This window comes from Encephalitozoon romaleae, chromosome II, assembly GCF_000280035.1.
Source record: "Encephalitozoon romaleae SJ-2008 chromosome II, complete sequence".
Classification (NCBI taxonomy): Eukaryota; Fungi; Microsporidia; family Unikaryonidae; genus Encephalitozoon; species Encephalitozoon romaleae.
Genome location: NC_024897.1, coordinates 114,402 through 133,996, shown reverse-complemented (window position 1 = coordinate 133,996; position 19,595 = coordinate 114,402). Strand labels below are relative to the sequence as shown.

The window sequence follows — 19,595 nt, the reverse complement described above, 5'->3', positions numbered from 1 at the left end:
CCTTGGAATATGTATTAAAAGGCTTTCCCGAAAAGACTTTATTAGGCCCTCAGCAAATCAAGATATCTAGAATAAGATGGAAGACCATGGGATTCGTCTTCCACAAAATAGGTGAAGAATATGTCCCTGTATATGCTGCTTATACCATCATCTCTCACTAGCACATAATTCGGAGTTAAATACCTGTTGCTTCTCAGTTCTCTGATTATCTTGCAAACAGAATCACTATATTCGTTTTTCTCTGGATCGAAGATAAATCTCTCAGACCTTATTGAGGGATCAAACAGTAGATTCGGAAGCGACGGATCACAGTCTCTAGCTACAAAGAAGAATATAGTCACCCCTGTGTCTAACAGATACAATCCATTCGTTTCAAGGCAGTTCAGGGTAAGATTAAGCGGCTGAATAGAATCCAGCCTGTGAAGAGGAAGCAGGGTTGGATAGATCACAGTGTCAACAAGTTTTGGATACGAATTGGCCAACAGATATATATAATACGACTTGTAGTCCATGGGGGTGTAAGATGCAGGCCTGAGGGGAATGGATTTGGACAGTGACAAAATAAGCATGGGAAGGACTTCAAGAGTTGCTGGAAGAAGAGTTGTTGTGTTGGAGAGTTGCTTATATGACTTTACAATGTCCTTCATGGATTTGTTAAGGTATTCATTCCCTCCCCCCTTGGACCTTGATTCGAAGAAGAAAGCCTTCAATGCAAGTGCATGTGCTATTGCATATGGATCCACAATGCTGTACAACGATCTAGCCACCTTGTCGATACAAAAGTTTACAACTCTGATTCTTCTCTCGCCCGTGCGAAGTGTCCTAAGAATTGCTACTTGGAAGCAGACGCCCCTAGTCCCCTCTTCTCTGGATACATCTATCTCGAAGCTAAATGAATGAGAAGGGAAGAATGTGGAGAATGATATTAGATCTGCCGATCTGTGGTGCAGGGAGCCAAAGTACTCCTTTATAAACACACTCTTGCTAGCCCTGACTCTGCACATCCCATACAAACCTACATTCAGGTCAAGGTGCGAGGCCAGGTCATTTGCTAGCTTTGTGGCAAATGCTGGATCACTTCCATCGAAATTTGGGTAATAGTACAGCATCCCCCCGGTGTATTTGCTCAATACACTAAGAGTAGGAAGCTCTATTCCAAGTCGAGGAAATAAAAATTGTGTAACAGATATTCCCTGCTTAGATAAATGCACCGACATCTCCTTATAGAACACCGACTTGCATCTTAGTTCATATTGGTTAGCATCCACAGATCCAGGGCCAACATTTGGATGTGTCGCCAGAAAGGAAATTATGCATCCACCAGTAGTGCCTAGTATGTTTTGAACAACCCTTAGTGCATCTCCATAGTTGTTCCTTGTGGGCTTGTTCTCTATAAAGAATTTCTCTATTCCATCAATGTCAAAATGATGATCAAGAGGTAATAAGAAGTCCTCTTCCAGGAAGAAAGGAATATATGTTGCATCAGAAATCACAGAGAAGTCCCCGTTCTTCTTGAGAAGATATACAGATGAATCGAAGAATGCAAACATCATCCTTGATCTTGGGTCAAAAGACTTTGGGTTCAGTCCCCCAAAAATACTTCTCATGACTGCGTCAACAGCTCTATACTTCATACTCTCAAAAGTCACCTCTATGAGAAAACATATTAATGGAGGTGATGGGGTTTTGAGTGAATAGTTTGGTGGTGCCTCCAATTCATACACAGTGCTTTTCAGCTCCATTCTGTTGTAATAGCTGTAGTTGTGCATGGCATTTGCTCTTGGATCAAACAAGTCATTGTCTCTGGTTATACCTCTACTGGTAACCTGGAATGCAGTAGCCAGATCATTGATTGATAAGCAAACATTGCATTTCCACTTCAAACCTGGAGGAATAATTTCAACAAAAGGATTCAAATAAGACTTACAGCATTCACACCGAATTATGTCGTCAGAGCACACCGGAACACCCTCTTCTTCGTAGTTTTCTAGTATTACATTAATAACAAAGGGAATCCCCGAAGCTCTTATTGCATCCTGCTTTTCTGGAACGGCAACCATAGTGGATCTATAGTAGTTGTTCTCATCGATGATAGACTTTGGAGAAAGGTCTTCCTCATCCTGATGATTGCTTTCAAACCTACCTTCCATATGTTCCATTGGGGTGAAAACTAAAACATAAACTTAAAAATTTTTGAAAACATATTACATCTATTAATCAATAGAATTCCTCAGAATTCTCAATCTTTGAGTCTAGGTACATCTGATAAATCTGGGAGGAAGTAGTTACTTCCTTTACATCTTTATCATCTCTTTCTCTTATAAACCTGGGAAACCTTAATGATATTCCTTTTCCATTTCTGCTCCCCCCGGCATTATATATTGGCGACAGCGACATCCCAGCCGCTCTAACCTCCCATACATACTTGGCTTCAACCCAGACGTCCGGCTTGATCGACTCTTTGTATGAATAGTTCTTAGGTGCCCCACACAGATTGCTGCTTAGTTGCTCATAAAGCTTCGATAGAATGTTATCATCAAATCCAGTCCCAATCTTACACAAAGCCTCAAACTTTTCTTCTTCATCATTGTACACTCCAAGTAAAAATCCTCCGTAAAACCCGGCTCTCTTCCCCTTTCCATAATACGCCCCCATTACAACTAAGTCCAAAGAATCAGACATACCCTCCAGGTAGTCCTTCTTTATTTTTATCCATTTGTTACTTCTCTGTGATGGCAGATAAGTTGCATCAGATCCCAACGTTTTCACCATCATTCCTTCAAATCCTTTTTCAACAGATGTATTGAAGAATGCTTCAGCATCTTCTGGTGTCTCACAGTCCTTAAACTCGGCAAACTGAAACCTCCCTTTCATTTCTTTGAATGAGTTATGTAGTACTCTTCTCCTTTCCTCCAATAACTCATCAATATAGGTCTTGCCATCAAAATATATCAGGTCAAATCCAAACACACATACATGGACGTCTATCTTGCTGCTCTCCACTCTCTTTCTCTTTCTTGTTGTCAATACCTGAAAAGGAAGGATTTTGCATTCTTTTCTGTCATACGCAACAATCTCTCCATCAATAATAAAGTCTTTGTCCGCTATGTTGTAAAGATCCATTAGATCAGGATACTTTTCCGTTGTTTTCTCGGAGTTTCTACTGAATGTTTCTATATTGTTACCAAACCTATGAATCTGGACTCTTTCCCCATCGTATTTATACTCACAGGCAAATCTTTTGTCCTCAACCCTCTTGAATGCTGATGTCAAGTCTTTTGAAGGATTTGCTAGCATGGGCTTCAAAGGAATTCCAGGAGTAACCTGAAACTTTGTTGAAAGCTTTTCCACGCCATGTTCAAGTATGCATTCTGCCAGCCTTCCTATGTCCGGCTGGCGATTAAAGGCTGCCTTGATTTCGTCGACCTTATCACTAGAAAATACATTTCCAAGGCTTATCAATACAGTCTTAAGAGCCAATCCTATCTTAAGCCTTCCTTCAACTAGTCTTATAAGATACTTGGATTCTAACGGTGAGCATTTGACCATCATCCCAAGAATGATTCTCTTTTTGGAGGAAGAGGACTTCGGTCCCCCCTCATTCACTATCCTCCTCATTCCAAGAAATACATCCATTACCTCCAGCTGTGTCTTCGGTATAAACAGCTGTGACACCCTGCACTTCATTGCTATAGTCCCTAAATCCCCTTCTTTCGAGTACTCATTTCTGATACTTTTGATGGACTTCCCTGTGAACTCTGCAACCACACCTACAAGGGCGTTTTCTCCAACACCAAGCTCCTTATTAAAATACTCCGGATAAACCATTCCAGTAGACAAATATAGAGCTGGTGCTAGCGATGGAGGGTGAGTTTCACATACCTCCTTCAGATAATTTGTCAAAATCGACTGGATTTCTAGGCGCTTGGTTGTCAGGTTTATTTTCTCTAGCGTAGCACAGAAGTCTGAAAACAAAATTTTGCTCATCCTAAGGGCTCACGGCCTTCCCAATATCTCTGGTAGAATTTGTTTCAGGCCTAAGCTTGACGAATAGTTCGGAATATTTTGGCCCATTAAAAATGAATGGAAAGGCTGAGCTCAAGGAAGAGCTTATCAATTACATTTTGATGAAAAAGTATGGAAAGAAACCTGAGGATCCTCCAGTGTATTCCAACGCATTGGGAAGAATGCCTAAGGATGTTTTTCCTGCAGGGATTGTAGATATCCTTGATTCCTATTCCATAAGCCCTAGCCGTGAAGAAGGAGTGGGTTTTCTGGTATCACTAAACTCTCTTGTAAACAGGATTGATTCTGGTGAACTGAAAGACATTATATTTGGAATGATCAACATAAATCAGGTTCTTAACAGGCTTATGAAGGACAAGAAAGAAATGGAAAAGTTCCCTGAGGTTTGCAGGATGTATTCGGAGCAGTTCAAAGCAAACAAGTGCCTACTCAAAGATTTCAACACTAGTTTTAATAAGGAACAAGGAAATCTTGAAATAGATGAGCCTTCTGGGAACGTTGTGACTAGATTTCCTCCAGAACCTAACGGGCGCCTTCATATTGGGCATGCAAGGGCGGCATTACTGAATTGGTATTTTGCAAGCAAGGGGAAGGGTAAGCTTCTCGTTAGGTTTGATGATACGAACCCAGAAAAGGAAGAAGAGAGGTTTGAAAAAGGGATACTGGAGGACCTCAAACTTTTGGGGATAGAAGAGTACACACTCTCTCATACCAGTGACTACTTTGAGAAAATAATAGATTTGGCCTTTTTCTTGATTGATGAAGGAAAAGCCTATACGGACAATACACCGCAAGAGGTGATGAGGGATGAGAGAGGAAAGGGTATTGAGTCTAGATGTAGAAATACAAGTGCAGAGGAAAGTAGAAGAACATTTGAGGAAATGATCAATGGAAAGGCTTCAGGATATTGTCTAAGGGCAAAGATTGATATGTCCAACTGTAACAAGGCCATGAGGGACCCTGTTATTTTTAGAACGAACGGGTCTCCTCACCATAGAACAGGGGACAAATACAAGGTCTATCCTACATATGACTTTGCATGCCCTGTTGTTGACAGCCTTGAAGGGGTTACACTATCTCTCAGGACAAATGAGTACAGAGATAGGAATCAGCAGTACTATTGGTTTATTGACAACCTCCAGCTTAGTAACAGACCTAAAATCCATGATTTCTCGAGACTCAACTTTGAGAATACCGTTCTTAGCAAACGAAAGCTCAAGTACTATGTTGACAATGGATTTGTATCTGGGTGGGATGATCCAAGATTGGCAACTGTTGCAGGAATAAAAAGGCTTGGAATGAGTATGGAAGTTCTTCGGGAATACATACTAATGCAAGGAGTCTCTCAGAAGACTTGCACTATATCCTGGGACAAAGTTTGGGCAATGAACAAGAAAAAGATAGATCCTGTTGCTGCAAGGTATTTTTGTGTCCAGCAAAGGAACGTTGTGGAAGTATCTATCGAAAACATGTCTGAATATATGATGGAGGTCCCCAAGCATAAGAAGAATGGGAATCTTGGAGTAAAGGAAGTTTTGTATTCGAACCTGATGCTACTTTCTCAAGAGGATGGTAAGGTGCTTCAGGACGATGAGGAATTCACACTGATGAACTGGGGGAATGCAATTGTAAAGAAAAAAACCGTTGTAGATGGAATAGTGACGAAGATGTCCATTGTACTAAACCTTGAGGGAGACTTTAAACAGACAAAAAATAAGATATCCTGGGTTTCTAAAAGAGGCTCTGTAATTGTCGAGCTTACCGAGTATGGCAACCTGATGAATGATGAAGATACTGACGACTTAGACATGAAATTCAACAAGGATTCCATTAAAAAGGAATATTGTTATGCAGAGTCTGCTGTCGTAAACATTAAGGAGGGTGATGTGATACAATTTGAACGGAATGGCTTTTATTACTGCGACAGATTTTTAGTATTTAATCTACTACCCTTTACTAAGCAAAAGAGAACAGCCAATTAAATTTGTTCGATATTTTTCTGTGATATTCTGGAAATCCATAGTGGACTTATTGGATGAGATGAGGAGGGCTTGGTAGATGCTTATAAGGATCTTGAGGCTTGGATATAGCCATTTATAAGCAGTTTTCTAGGAATCTTCGCTTGAGTACATACAGGACCTGATATATGGTTAAGAAAGGCAAAAGTAATGAACAAATAGTTGGTAGTTGCTAAATTAAGGGCAAATGATGTTAATTAGAAGTCAATTTCTATAAGAACTAACAATTTAGGAAGGATTACAACACATGACATGCAGAGTAATTAATATATCAATGAGAGGAAAGACGTAAAGTTATTTCAAGGCCTGACCTTAGTTCCTGAAAATGGCTGCCGAAAAAACTAAGAATGTGAAGGAGTTGGAAGCAGCGCTTGGGCTTCTAAAACTTAGCGGGTTTCAAATGAACAGGTATTGTGCTGGAAAACAGATGAGGAAAACAAGGCTACAGACCTGTGTTTTGAACAGGATATTTGAAATATCGAAATTTCCCTCTTCAAAGACAATAATTGATCTTGCACTGCTTATCAATGTCCATCCAAAATCTATCCAGAAATGGTTTCAGAACACAAGGCAGGCTATAAGGAAGAAAGGATGTGCGAAAGGAATTCTTGTGTTGGCTGATCCTGAGGAGCATAGTGCTATGGACATACCTCTTCCTGTTTTGGCGGACATTGTCGAGGTGGAGAAGCGGATTGTGTCAAGATTCGGGCTAGAATGAGGGGTGAACCCTGCTTGAAGTTTAACTTAGTTCTATGCTCTGCCATGTTTATAACAAAGATCATTAATCTCATCTACGGATGAAACAGGTAAACAAGCTCCTACGATGAATGATATTACTTTCTCCAAAAGAATAGAGATACTAGATGAATGCATAAGGAAGCTTGAAGTAGATGCCTCTAAGGAAAGGGAGTCGAAGCTAGAAGATATGTTTCGGATTTGTGATCGTCTTGTCGAGTGTGGGCAGCAATCCCCTAAGCTTGTAGGGCAATATAACGAACTGAAGAATAGGTACAGATGCATTGCAAGACCGTACAAAGAGTTAGATGACGAGATATCTGCATGTAAGATGCATATGGAAGTATTGAGCAGAAAAGACACGATTAATGAGGTGGCCAGGAGTGTTCAAGAGATCATTGCAGTTTCAGATTATATAAACTATGCAATCAATGATGCTATATTTCCCATAGATAATGTTATGGAGCATCTTGAGGAAGGAGAGCAATATGGGATCCTCAGTAACGAGCAGCTATCAATTTCCAGAAGAAGAAAGGTTTGGAAGGTCAGAATCATCAGGTCCATGCTGCTTATTGTGTTTACTTTGGCTGCAATATTCATGGTTGTTAGGTTTTCTTTCTGAAAATAAAAGCATCTTAGAAATCTTATTGCTTGTTGGCTTAGTTATGATTCGAAATCTTTATTTTTAAAACCTTCTGCTCAATGGAATATACTTCTTGAAAGGAGATAAATCCCCAAGAGATTCGATTTTCTTGGCCAACGCCGAATTCCCAAATCCAAAAAACTCTTCAACGTTCTTGTACTCAACAGTCCCCTCAATACTATCTACAAAGTCTTTCCACATGGTAGGCCCATACCATTTCCTTCCATCATCAGCAGAGATAGTCAGGCCTTTATGGGGATCCACACTGCAAATATATAGAATCCTGTCCTTTGCTTTCCTTTTATAAGTGTTGTGCTTTTTGTACTTCTTTCTACATGTATATCCCACAGGATAGATTGCTGTTTCTGTGTGAAACATGTCTATGTTATCTGTGGGAAGTTTTCCTATGTCGATGAGAGATAGTCTGTGCATCCCAGTTCCAAACATTGTTCCCTGGTCTGGTGGCTTTGCCTGCTCCTTTCTGTCCAGACCCTTATTCATCTCTATTGCTTCTCGGAGTGCGCGCTGGTCAATAAGCTTTGCGCTTATAGAATCTTCTAGTGAACGTCTCTGCATGTATAGTTCCACACGTTTGTTATATGCATCCACTAGTCTCTTTGCTAACTTCCCCTCCTCTTCCATTGTACTTAGCAGGGTTTCTTTCACGTAGGAACATCATTCACGAGGAAGAAAGGAACATAAAAAATAAGTTGTTCATAAGAATTTATTCCCAAAGCCCTTTGATTATTCATACCTTTAGCCCACCAAATTCCAGCTTGTATCCCTGTGAAACAATCTTTGCAATATTTCTTTTGATATTCTCCACATCCTCCATACTATTGAGTGTCATAACAACCTTGCCATCGTTCTCGGACTTCATAGATCTAACCTTTCCAAACTCGGAAATCGCACTAATCGCCTGTGGCATGCCATTCTTTCCACACGAGACAACTATGACTCTTTTTGCATCACTCTCGGTTTCATAAATAACTTCCTCATCAAGAAATGTCAGGATCTCGTTCTTGATGTATAGAGTAGAGTCGGACTTTGAAACAATAAATTGATGAGTTATCCTTACTTGAGATATATCATTGTAAACAAACTGCCCAATGACATTTATGATCGATCTCAAATCATCTATCTTTTGACAGGACAGATGGGATATAAGCACTTTTGAAATCGGGTTAGATATCTTTGATTTGATATATTTTCCAAAATCCTCTGTACATATCTCGGGTTTGTCCATCTCCTTGCTTATTGTAAGTTGAGAATCTTTCATGTAATACTGGTGGATAAGCGATGGTCTATTACAGAGCATACTGTAGTAGTTCCTTATGAAGACTACCTCGTTCGATTTAGGAATGCTTGTCATCGGGGAGCAAAAATTTGCATCTTTTTGACAGACCATCATGGAGTCGTTCCGATATCCAGAGAAAGTGGCACTCCCTGAAGGTGTGAAAGACAAGTCTGGCCTGAAAGATCTGATCAATACCATTCGTACAGAAGAAATAGATAGGCGTCTTCAAGCAGCAGTTGCATCCAATGACCAAGGCTTGGTTAAATGGCTGAAAGCCAGAAAGCAACATATTTTAGGCCACCAAGTTCAAGGAAATGTCACCATATCTGGAAGTATGTATACAAATAAGATCTATATCCCTATTCAAGAATTCCCTGAAAGTAATTTCGTAGGCTTGATCATAGGCCCTAGGGGCTCTACTCAGAAGCAACTCGAGAGAATTACAAGAACCAGAATATATATAAGGGGATCATACAAGGACAAGTACGCAGAGCCTCTACATTGCTATATAACTGCAGATACACAGGAGAGCCTATTAAATGCAACCGCTGTGATAGAAAACCTGATAGAAGATTCCATTCTTTTTGGCGACACCAGGCTGAAGACATCTCAGCTTCGGGCAATGAGAGAACACAAAATGCAAAAAGGGTTTAGCGATTGGGAGAAATATTATTACTGGTGGTATTTCCATAATAAAATACAGAGGAAGGCAGAATGTAGCAATAGTTTATCCAAACTCTAGGGTTAAAAAGGGATGTACTTAGAATGAAAGATTCTCTTTCAACTCCCTGCTCTTTCATAGAACCCCTTGGTAGAACTCATCATTTTGTCTTCCAATACAAGCTCTTCCAAGGCTTCCAGAACCATCTTTTCGTCCGCACCTGTCATTTTGACTATTTCAGAAACCTCTACTTTGTCTTTAGCCATAAGGAGAATTGCATCTTTTAGACTTTCCAACATCTTATTCTTAAATGTGCTTCTTCCTGTAATTATCATGTCCATATCAACCTTCCCAGTAGATGGATCAATCGCATACATAAGAAGACTTTCTCTTATTATTCTCACTGCCTCCCTAACATCCTTGCCATCGACAGTACTTGAAAACCTCATTCTGGCATGCGCTTCACTTAGTCGAATTAAACTCTCCAGCTGTCTTGTTGTTGCAGTTATTGTTCTTCCATTATCCATTTGCCTAAGATCAACATATGCTTGAGTTAGCATCTTCATACTTTCTGAGGTCAGCTTCGGCACTATTCTTTTTGCTTCTCTCACATATGCCTTGAGAAGGCCTGCATCAACATGCTCTTTTTTTGCTACTCCCTCGGAATACAGAGAGACAATGTGATCACCTATGGCTCTATCCTGGAGCTCATCAGATTTATCAATTAGCAAGCATACAACATCGAACCTACTCAGCAAGGTTGGAGGAAGATTGATGTTTTCAACTATGCTTTTCCGAGGATTGTACTTGCTTTCAATTGGGTTGCAGCTTGCAAGAATCGAGCACCTTGCATTCAATGTAGTTATGATTCCTGCCTTCGCAACAGAAACAGTCTGCTGTTCCATTACCTCGTGCAATACACTTCTTGTGGTGTCACTCATCTTGTCAAACTCATCTATGCAGCATACCCCGTTATCAGATAGAACAAGAGCTCCGGATTCTAAGATGAACTGGCCTGTATCTGGATCCTTGGTCACGCTCGCAGTCAACCCAACAGCGCTAGACCCCCTTCCACTAGTGTACATGCCTCTTTCAGAGGTCCTATGTATGAAGCTTAGCAGTTGTGATTTTGATATTCCAGGATCTCCTGCTAGAAGTATATTTATATCCCCTCTAAGCCTCGAACTCTCAAGTTCTTTCCTAACCCCTCCAAACAACTGAAGAAGCAAGGCTTTCTTTGTATCTTCCATCCCACATACAGAAGGCGCTATCGAATTTGCCAGTATCTCATATAATTCAGGTCTTTTCCTAAGATCATTAATCTTATCAATGGGATCACTTTCTTCGATTCTTCTGTTAATCACCTGGTAACTAAGGAGATCGAGATAAGTTCTAAACGTGCTCTTAATCTTCTTCATCACAGGATTAAGCCTCACTGGAGTTGCCTTCAAAACTCCTATCACTTTAACTCTATCCCCCGGAACAAGCCCATCGACAAATTCATTTCTACATACTATTGTCATTGCCATGGGTGTTGTTCCGTCGGGGATTCCCTCAGGTAGCTCTTGAACCCTTGCTATCTGCTTGTCCTCAAACTCACTCGCATTATGGACCAGTTGATGGGTATACTTCCCTCCACACTCGCATTTGTTTGGCTCTTCAATCACATTCCTTACGCTTTCCACAAAACATTCATGCTGGCACTTCGAGCATTTAAAGAAAGCTCTCACAATTTCTGGGATCACAGAGGATGATCTGATAACCATCCCTGTTATCTGCACAATCTTGTCAATATCGTTCGGATTTATATTCCTTATTGAAAGAGGCCTTCCTATCCCGAAAGGTCTGATCCTGATAGATCCATTGAAGCTTGGAAAGTTCTCTGTGTATATTTCTTGGAGAGAGCCTTGAAGTATTGGGAGTACTTCCTGTGGGTACATTGCAAGCTGACTTCGAAGCTCATCATAGAGATCCTCGCAGTTAAGATCAAATACAAATTCTTGGGTGAGATCCATTTGCTCAAGGATGCTGTAATAGTCTCTGTTCTTCCTGATAAACTCCTTGAAGTGTTCAGACGTCTCCTGAATATTTATAGTAGTGCCCCATATCACCTTGACTCTTTCTGTCTCCACTATAGGTGTGAATGTAGAGCTAAGTTCCCCCTGTGACTGTGACGGCGTGAGATTCAGCTGAACATCCTGGCTGGCATCGTAGAACGAAAATGCAGATGATTGCTGATCAGAATCCATTTGGGGTGTCTCTTACTGCAGTTAAGGCCTCTGCAAAATATTTACCCTACATGGACAACTTGAAAGCTAAGTACAACAAAAACCCACTCAGGGGAGACATATACAACCTGAGCGAGCTGAAGATAATCCTCGATGATGTCATTCGTGACTTCATGGAAAAAGTTAGGAATTCAAGACAATCTAAGGCTTCCACAGATATTAAAATAGTGATAGGGTTGATCTCAACAGCAATCGCCTCAGTAGTTGCATACCTTTCTGTTACATCGGAGTTTGAATATCACAGACGTATCATAGCTGTGTTAACCCTGCTTTATTTCATAATCAACATTCTTGGAGAGGTCTACTTCCGATATATAGGCTTTTCCATGGTATTTGAGGACAGAGTTGTTTCCACAAACATCAGTGCACCAGACCCTACATATGTAATATTGGTCTATAACAAAAACAAACTCATCCCAAGCAAGTATACAAAATCTGTGTTTGATTTGTTCGATTCTAATGGAAGGCTTGTCCACGAAGAGTTTCTTGACGATCTCCAAGCTCTTTTTGAAAAGTAAATAAGTTCGCAGGCATTTTAAGCATGTGTTTATTATGACACACCAATCTAAAGTATATAACTTAGTATTTTCTCAAATGCCTATGGTTTAAACAAATGGCAGCCATCCGATGTACATCGTAGATAGATTTTCGTCTTTTGTTGCTTCCTCATTCAGCAGATCACATTTGCTACTGGCATCTAAGTCGTCTATTTTGCGATATAGGTCCTCGATAATCTTCTTTGGTGCAGTTGTGGATTTTCTTCTCCACTCAAACAAAGGGTCGTATACAAAAGATAAGAGATTTGATACCAGAATGTTCCTGTTTTTGAGAAATAGTTCTAAAGTTGCGCAAAGGGTGGCATTGTATGAGCCTTCTAGCCCAAGTACCCCAAATGCATCTACTATGTTTTGAGTGAGTCTGTATGGAACCCTTTCCGGCACCTGTAGCTCTTTTCCCTTTCCAAAGATACAATTCAAATCAACATGAACGGTATCCCCAGTATTTGAATCAAAAAGAATATTCTCTGCATGCCTGTCTCCTAGTCCCATAAACCATCCCACAATGTTCATTATTGCATATGTTCTGGTATAGTTATTCCTGGCCACTAGCCAACCGTACGGATGTGGAAAGTTGTCGCTAAACCACAAATGAAACTTCGGATGAAATTTCAAGATGACCTTGTGCCATTCTCGCATTCCTATCTTCTTATTGCTCACAAACCTGCACGCTGTTTCAGATATCGAAATCCCATCTTTTGCGTAATAGGAATCGCATATGACTTTGAGTGAGCTCAACCCATCAATCCATTCTATAATCCCACTCTCATGGCTGAATGGTATCACAGTATAGGTTCGGATATAATTCTCACTGCTCTGCTTCTTGAGTATGCTATTGATTATGAAATTCAAATCCATGAATCGGCTATCCTTTCTTAGATCATCCTGGTTTTTACAAAGCCAGTAATAGCTTTTTCCATCACTTCCTATAAAGCATATTCTTTTAGGGCGTTGGAGAGAGTTAAAAACCTTCACTCCATCTTTTACCCCACCAATCAATATATTCGTGTTTGGAACCACGGCATCAATTGGAAACATCTTAACAAACCCTGGAAAGTCTTCACGTATAGTTAGCTCGTTCTTCTTTGATCTTGATATTTTTACCAGCTCTTCCGATATCTTCCTAACGTTAGATAGAACTACCTTGTTGTCAAGTGTAAGCTCTGAGATGATTCGTTCCATGCGCCTTCTTGTGCTTGGGACTTGCGAGTTCATCATTATCAGAGACCTCCAGAACGTTTTACTTGGATAGTTCTCCATAAGCTCGAGTACAGTTCTAGACACTACTTCTGCCACATCTTGATTCGGGTGGCTTAATCTAGAGAGAATCTGATTGTAATATGGAGGGAGCAATGATATACAGGATTCCAGAAGCTTCTTTATCAGCAGCCCACTTGCATTGATATCTTTCGATGGCGTCATCTCAGAAAATAGGTGAAATATTCTAGGAACAGCTTCATCAGAATATTGATTATCATGCACTATACTATTAATATACATCTCCATTGCTTTGACAGGCTCTGTGCTTTCAAACTTCTTGGCTCCGAGAAGAAACAGCTTTCCAGAATCTTTCAGAGTGGATAATGCAGACTCATATCCAGTCTTTGTATCTACAAGCTCAGCATACCGGATCAGAGCCTTTCTGTGGAACAACGATGTTCTTGGAAACAACTCCAAAACCTTTTTAAGAGACGACTTCGCATCGCTTATCTTTCCTTGCAGAACATTCATCTCTGCTAACTCATATAGTACACACCATTCTCTTTTGAGAAGCATATCTCCAATCTCCTGCATGCATCTGCTCACATCATTGTCTTTTCTGTAGCTTCTTATCATTGCAAGCTTTAGGTCTCTTTCAAACTCATCCACAGTACTATATCTGCTTGCTTTTCCAGCCTTGATTCTATCCATGTACCCTATCCTTTCAGGACGTCTTTCCTTCAGAACCATATCTACGGATGCAAAATCATCAAAGTATTCCTTGCTATGAAGTCCCTGGCTGAGGCCCTCTGTGATGTCCTGCCTTGCCGAGCCAACCAAAGACTCAAGCACTTCATCACATGATATATCATCCCTTGAATTTATCATCGATTTTATCCCAGCCACAAGACTTTCATGGCATTCCAGAAGCATTCTATTATCTCCAGCCAGCTCTCTTCTCCCTGCTATCAAGTCCAAGGTCTTAAGTAGATTTCCACTCTTAGATACAAGTTCACAATCCTTTATGAAGTGCCGAAATATTTCGTTTCTACTTACTAAGCTCTTCCACTCAGAAAAATCCCTTTCTATTCTTTTGCAATCATCCATAAACTTTATGACTTCATCATCTTGGCATTCGTCTATGATCTCAGACAACAAAGCTTTTAACTCTAAGTCTTGTATCACAGAATCTCCGCCATCTGTTCCAACCTCCTCTCTTGTTCCGTCATGCCCTGCCACCATCTCAGTTTCTAAGCATCTTCTTGCTGCTACAAAGTTCTTATCCATACAGAACTTGAAGAACAGGTTTATCAGTGTTGGTCTAGCGAACACAGAGTTTATCCCTAGTACTTTGTCATAGTCTTTGATGGAGTAATAGCAATATTGCAGAGCATCAAAAAGCTCTCTTCTTCTTTCCTTTCTTATCATCTTTTCCAAAACCTGGATGGAGTTGTAATGATCTTTGAGGAAAATCGATATCTTGAGAATCTCCTGATCAGAGATATACTTTCCATCTGTAAACCTGTGTAGCTTTAAAATGAATCTTGCAATTCTTCTGTCTACACCCCCCTGCAAATCAGAGGCTATGGCTTGGGATATGTCCAGAATCCGCTTATCTCCTATATTCAAAACCAGCCTACCTAGGCACAAACAGTGAAACTCCAGAAACTGAGTGTCAAGTAGGTCTCCATATTTAAGAAGATTAAAATAATCGTTCATATTAGCCCTTTCAATCTCTCCAAGGGAATATCGGTAAACCCTTTGAAGAAACTTCTTAAAGGTATACGTTTTTTCATATACCCTTTCCGTTGAATGAGAAGGCATATGTTCATAGGAGTATTGTGTGCTCCTGAACTGCTCGACAATCTCTTCTATTCTTTCACTTAAGGGCCCTTTAATAAACTTTAGCCCCTCTTGTATTATGAAGAAATAAAGATCTTGCTTTCCAGGATCTATCTCAGATAGGTATTTCTCAATCATCACTCTAGCAATTGCCTCTGGAGTGCATTGAACAACAAAACCATCACAGGCAGAGGGAAAACCTCCTTGTTCTAAAAACTCTTGAGATATACATCCAATCATAAATGCTGCATCGCTTCCTGCTCCTACTAATCCTTTGTAAACGTTTCCAATCTTCATCCTGAATGTCTGGCTCTTAAAAAACCGTACAAGGATATTCTCCACAAAGCTCTCCTCATTGAATTCCTCATCCTTCTCAATGCTTCCAAATGTTCTTATGAGAAACTCCACTGCCTTGGAAATAGATGTTTCCTGGGGAAAATGCCCTTTGGTATCCAAAAGCCCTATAACTATGTCCAGGCAATCATCCTCGTTCTTCACATTGCTCCACTTGCTTATCTTCTCAACATCCAGGTATGGAAATATCCTTGGCATGTTCCGAATAAGACAATCGTTCTCGAAGAATGATGAATAGTATTCAATAAAGATCATCTTACAGTCCGTTCCACATGAATCTTCATGCTTCTTCATGAAAAACTCAATATATGGAAACAGATAATTGAACAGCATCTTTACATTTCCAGAAATGGCCTCTATAATGCACTTCAGAACTTTGAACACACATACTTGAAACTCAAAAGGCCTTTCAACATACACTTTCTTCAAGACAAATAGAAATCTTGGAACATGGCCACTTATGTATTTCCGGACATCTCCAAAAAACCTCTTCAGAACATCATACTTGAAATACCCATTGCACAGAAGTGGTACAATCACATCCACCCCCATTCCATACAGATCATCCCTCCCATATCCTATATCGTCTATTTTGCTTTCTTCTCCTTGAAGGAAAAGAGATATAATCAGAAAATGATTGTTGGCCTGGGTAAACGCAGGGTCTGATACGTTACAAGGAAATGATAATGAGTACATTATGGGATATATGTAAAACATGCTGTTCCTGACAAATGATTGGCACTCCTCATCAAAAAATTCTGATAGAGGGCCAAGCACCCTCTCGAGTTCATTGTCCTCTTTTTCATTTAGGCCTTTCTTTAGCAATCTTTCGTCTCCTCTTATTCTGTTATTTGTATTTTCCAAGGTATAAGATAGAGACTCAAGGCCTTTTTTCAGACAATACTCGAATATCATTGCTCTTATTTTCATAAACTTGCTTTTGTTCCTTATCACTACATTCTTCACTACACTTTTTAAAAATACATTTCCGGAATGCTTCTGAAGACCTTCAAACAAAACAACAAAATAAGAAAAGGATATTCTTGGTGTGTGCCTTGTAAATGGGAACATCTTGAGTGACACTTGAACATTCTCAATACTCAGTGTACTGGCTGCGTATCTCAGAAACCTTATCACCACATCCTCCATTTCACCTTTCTCCTCCATTGGAAAGTACTTCAGACGTTTGTAGCACTCAAGACCTCTGGGCTCTTTGAACAAAGATCTAAGAACGATTGTAAGTATTCTGGGTGTCCTCATCTTCTCCCAGTGGCTTACTCCAAAGCTTATCTCTTCAACGTCACCTGCTATACTGCTCAGATATTCCTCACAGTCTATCTCTTCAAATTCACATCCTAGTAATCGCCTACAACAGACCTTGCAAAATCCTTCATGGAAATTCAGGCTGCATAGAAACGGTTTTATAAATTGCTTTGGACTGGATCCTCTTACCTGAGAAGGATATACAAGGAACATGTCTTCGGGGGAGAGCTTTGACCCGTCTATCTTGATGTTCGGCATAACTATTGCAAGAAAAACGGCAGTATCCATAGGAAGAGTCCTTATATAATTAACAAGATGTTCGTTCTCTCTATTTTCAATACATATTATCTTGAGAAGGCCCTTGAACAGGTTCATTTCCACAGGGCCCAACCCTCTCACATCCAACTCAAGATCAAACTGATAGTCATTGTATATATGCTTATACAGACAGTAGTTATAAAAGTTTTTGCTGAGAAACTCTGTTTGTTCAAACCCTGGTGCGACTCTCCTTGCGCCAACCTTGTCATAAATGGCCTTCATTTTTGCGTAGCTCTCCATCTTCAACGGCCTTTCAAACAAGAGAAGGTGAAAGTTTGACTTTCTAAACTTTTCGTAAAATACGGCATTGCTTTCCAGATGTTGAAGAAATAATTCCAGAAGCTCCATAAACGGGGCCTCTTCATTGTCCTTAGCAGCAAGAGATATGACTGTGTTTATTATTTTCATGGACACTATGCTCAGCAGGCTTTCTCTAAACACATCTGAATATTGCCCGGTCTCAAGTTGCTGAAGATAAAGATTCTTCAAGTAGCCATGGTTCATATCAAGGGGCTTCAAGAGGCCCTGAGCATAATAAATCCTTTGGAGGGATACTCCCCTGCATGAATTGGCAAGATGAACTCAAAGTCTTAAGCAATGCTGGCGTTGAAAAAAAGAGGAACTCGTCTCTTAAAAAAAAGCTTTCGATCATAAAGAAGATAAGGAACATAGGGTCTGAGGATGTAGACACCATTAGGAACGATCTGGCATCAGAGGACATGAGCAAGTTCACCTCTGAAATAGTACCCTCATTACTTCTGGCAAAGGTGCAGTCTGGGGACGACATAAAGAATGTTGTTCGTGTAACATCTGCACTTATGGCATGCGGTGATTTTGTGATGCAATTGATGAATGAGCTTGGGAAGGTTATAAGATGCGGAATACAAGATATAGAGAGATATTGGCTTCCGGCCTATTTCTTTGACATGCAAGTTCTAACTAGAAGAGCCACTGGAAAGGAAGGGTGGAAAGAAGGCCTTATCAAGGATCTATGCAGCAAGATGGATGTGAGGCCCAGGACTCTTTTCCTTGCATACATAACAGAGAACTACAAGGATGAAGCAATCCAAGCAGAGGTTAGAAGTCAAGCCATGAAGATAGGATCTTTGACCATTGAAGATGAAAACGAAAGGTTTACAGCGGCGGCCCGATCTCTTGGAATAGAAGTTCATGATAAGGAAGGCGGCCCCAGGAAGGTGGTTGATGTGGAAGATGAGGAGTTCCTTTACTATACTGGGCGCATTACCTCACAGGAATGTTATGATGGAGGCCTGGATGTGAAGGAGATAAGGGACTACATTATTATGCACTCTGGGGACACAGAAAAGCTGGATGGGCTGTCGAAGTACATAAAAAATGCAAGCAACCAGAGGGAGATAATCTCTGCGATTATGCAACTGAAACTTAATCCTAATTTTATAACACCTATAGCTAGGATATTGAAAAGTATGGGGGGTGTTGGAAGAAAGATTGCTGCAACTCTTTTCAAAGAGATATATCAATCGAAGAACATCGGTCACAACGACGTAGTGTCCAACTGCCTGCTCATATCTGAGATGTGTAAGTTTAGAGAGGTCTCTCCTGATGAGATGTTTGTGCTTCTTGATCATCTGTTTAAGATTAAGAATATTGAGGCATACTGTGCCTGCCTCAATGGAATAGGAAGATACTTCCTTTTGAATGAGTCGACTAGCCATAGAATCCGTGAATTCATTGAAAGAATTAGAAACTACAAAGCTTCGAAGATGGATTTTATACATGCAAACAACTGCCTTTCGAGGGTTCTTTCACCTTCTCAGACAATGCTCAATGCAGACTATAGGGGATTTTTCAGGCACTTCTTTAGAAAGGAGACATTCAGTGAGAATTCCTCAGTATGGAGCAGTCTTGTTAGAAGCAAGGCTACTCTTCTGACAATCCTCCTACACCCGTGGGCCTTTGAAGATACAGACTTTCTGGCATCTCTTGTTCATAAAGCTGAGATACAAGTACAAGTGATGAGAATGATGGTCCCCAGCATCGAGATTATGTATGAGCATTCAAGGCACAAGTGTATTGCCCTCGTTAGGCTTTATTCAAGTCTTATGCTGCTTGAGAGTAAAGATACCTGGGGCCATCTTATTGATAAAGTATTTCAACTTGAGGTTGATAACAGCTTTAAGTGCAAAATAATCATAATACTTCTTCAAAAGACGCCTGTCGATATGCAAAGACAATATATCCCTATAATTAGGGCCTGCATCGACTCGGAGGATTCTCTTGACCTTAGGATTCTTTTTTCTAATTTTTGTGAAAGTATTGGGATTGAGTCCCAAAATGTAGACTACGACGATAGCTTTGATGAAGAGCTCAGCTTCATAAAGTCCTATGCATGACTAACGGCGGCCTGGAAC

General features: G+C 40.3%; 12 protein-coding genes across 12 annotated transcripts; 6 read left to right on the top strand and 6 right to left on the bottom strand.

Moving 5' to 3' along the window:
* Positions 1–41: 41 nt before the first annotated feature.
* EROM_021140 (Sec24-like protein) lies at positions 42–2,159 on the bottom strand (the record flags this gene model as incomplete). The annotated part of the gene is made up of 1 exon (XM_009265811.1): positions 42–2,159. The coding sequence occupies one exon, from the start codon at positions 2,157–2,159 to the stop codon at positions 42–44; it is 2,118 nt and encodes a 705-aa protein (XP_009264086.1).
* Positions 2,160–2,217: 58 nt separating this feature from the next.
* EROM_021130 (DNA ligase) lies at positions 2,218–3,987 on the bottom strand (the record flags this gene model as incomplete). Its single annotated transcript, XM_009265810.1, has 1 exon — positions 2,218–3,987. One exon carries the CDS (start codon positions 3,985–3,987, stop codon positions 2,218–2,220), a length of 1,770 nt encoding a protein of 589 aa, XP_009264085.1.
* A 92-nt stretch (positions 3,988–4,079) lies between these two features.
* On the top strand, positions 4,080–6,008 carry EROM_021120 (glutamyl tRNA synthetase; the record flags this gene model as incomplete). Its single annotated transcript, XM_009265809.1, has 1 exon — positions 4,080–6,008. One exon carries the CDS (start codon positions 4,080–4,082, stop codon positions 6,006–6,008), a length of 1,929 nt encoding a protein of 642 aa, XP_009264084.1.
* Positions 6,009–6,369: 361 nt separating this feature from the next.
* Positions 6,370–6,762, top strand: EROM_021110 (homeobox domain-containing protein; the record flags this gene model as incomplete). Its single annotated transcript, XM_009265808.1, has 1 exon — positions 6,370–6,762. One exon carries the CDS (start codon positions 6,370–6,372, stop codon positions 6,760–6,762), a length of 393 nt encoding a protein of 130 aa, XP_009264083.1.
* A 105-nt stretch (positions 6,763–6,867) lies between these two features.
* Positions 6,868–7,401, top strand: EROM_021100 (hypothetical protein; the record flags this gene model as incomplete). The annotated part of the gene is made up of 1 exon (XM_009265807.1): positions 6,868–7,401. The coding sequence occupies one exon, from the start codon at positions 6,868–6,870 to the stop codon at positions 7,399–7,401; it is 534 nt and encodes a 177-aa protein (XP_009264082.1).
* A 63-nt stretch (positions 7,402–7,464) lies between these two features.
* Positions 7,465–8,064, bottom strand: EROM_021090 (hypothetical protein; the record flags this gene model as incomplete). The annotated part of the gene is made up of 1 exon (XM_009265806.1): positions 7,465–8,064. The coding sequence occupies one exon, from the start codon at positions 8,062–8,064 to the stop codon at positions 7,465–7,467; it is 600 nt and encodes a 199-aa protein (XP_009264081.1).
* A 106-nt stretch (positions 8,065–8,170) lies between these two features.
* Positions 8,171–8,830, bottom strand: EROM_021080 (hypothetical protein; the record flags this gene model as incomplete). The annotated part of the gene is made up of 1 exon (XM_009265805.1): positions 8,171–8,830. One exon carries the CDS (start codon positions 8,828–8,830, stop codon positions 8,171–8,173), a length of 660 nt encoding a protein of 219 aa, XP_009264080.1.
* A 1-nt stretch (position 8,831) lies between these two features.
* Positions 8,832–9,461, top strand: EROM_021070 (splicing branch point binding protein; the record flags this gene model as incomplete). The annotated part of the gene is made up of 1 exon (XM_009265804.1): positions 8,832–9,461. One exon carries the CDS (start codon positions 8,832–8,834, stop codon positions 9,459–9,461), a length of 630 nt encoding a protein of 209 aa, XP_009264079.1.
* Positions 9,462–9,499: 38 nt separating this feature from the next.
* On the bottom strand, positions 9,500–11,629 carry EROM_021060 (DNA replication licensing factor Mcm4; the record flags this gene model as incomplete). The annotated part of the gene is made up of 1 exon (XM_009265803.1): positions 9,500–11,629. The coding sequence occupies one exon, from the start codon at positions 11,627–11,629 to the stop codon at positions 9,500–9,502; it is 2,130 nt and encodes a 709-aa protein (XP_009264078.1).
* On the top strand, positions 11,602–12,186 carry EROM_021050 (Microsomal signal peptidase subunit SPC25-like protein; the record flags this gene model as incomplete). The annotated part of the gene is made up of 1 exon (XM_009265802.1): positions 11,602–12,186. The coding sequence occupies one exon, from the start codon at positions 11,602–11,604 to the stop codon at positions 12,184–12,186; it is 585 nt and encodes a 194-aa protein (XP_009264077.1).
* An 87-nt stretch (positions 12,187–12,273) lies between these two features.
* EROM_021040 (PI3/PI4 protein kinase) lies at positions 12,274–17,706 on the bottom strand (the record flags this gene model as incomplete). The annotated part of the gene is made up of 1 exon (XM_009265801.1): positions 12,274–17,706. The coding sequence occupies one exon, from the start codon at positions 17,704–17,706 to the stop codon at positions 12,274–12,276; it is 5,433 nt and encodes a 1,810-aa protein (XP_009264076.1).
* Positions 17,707–17,765: 59 nt separating this feature from the next.
* On the top strand, positions 17,766–19,577 carry EROM_021030 (hypothetical protein; the record flags this gene model as incomplete). The annotated part of the gene is made up of 1 exon (XM_009265800.1): positions 17,766–19,577. One exon carries the CDS (start codon positions 17,766–17,768, stop codon positions 19,575–19,577), a length of 1,812 nt encoding a protein of 603 aa, XP_009264075.1.
* Positions 19,578–19,595: the final 18 nt, after the last annotated feature.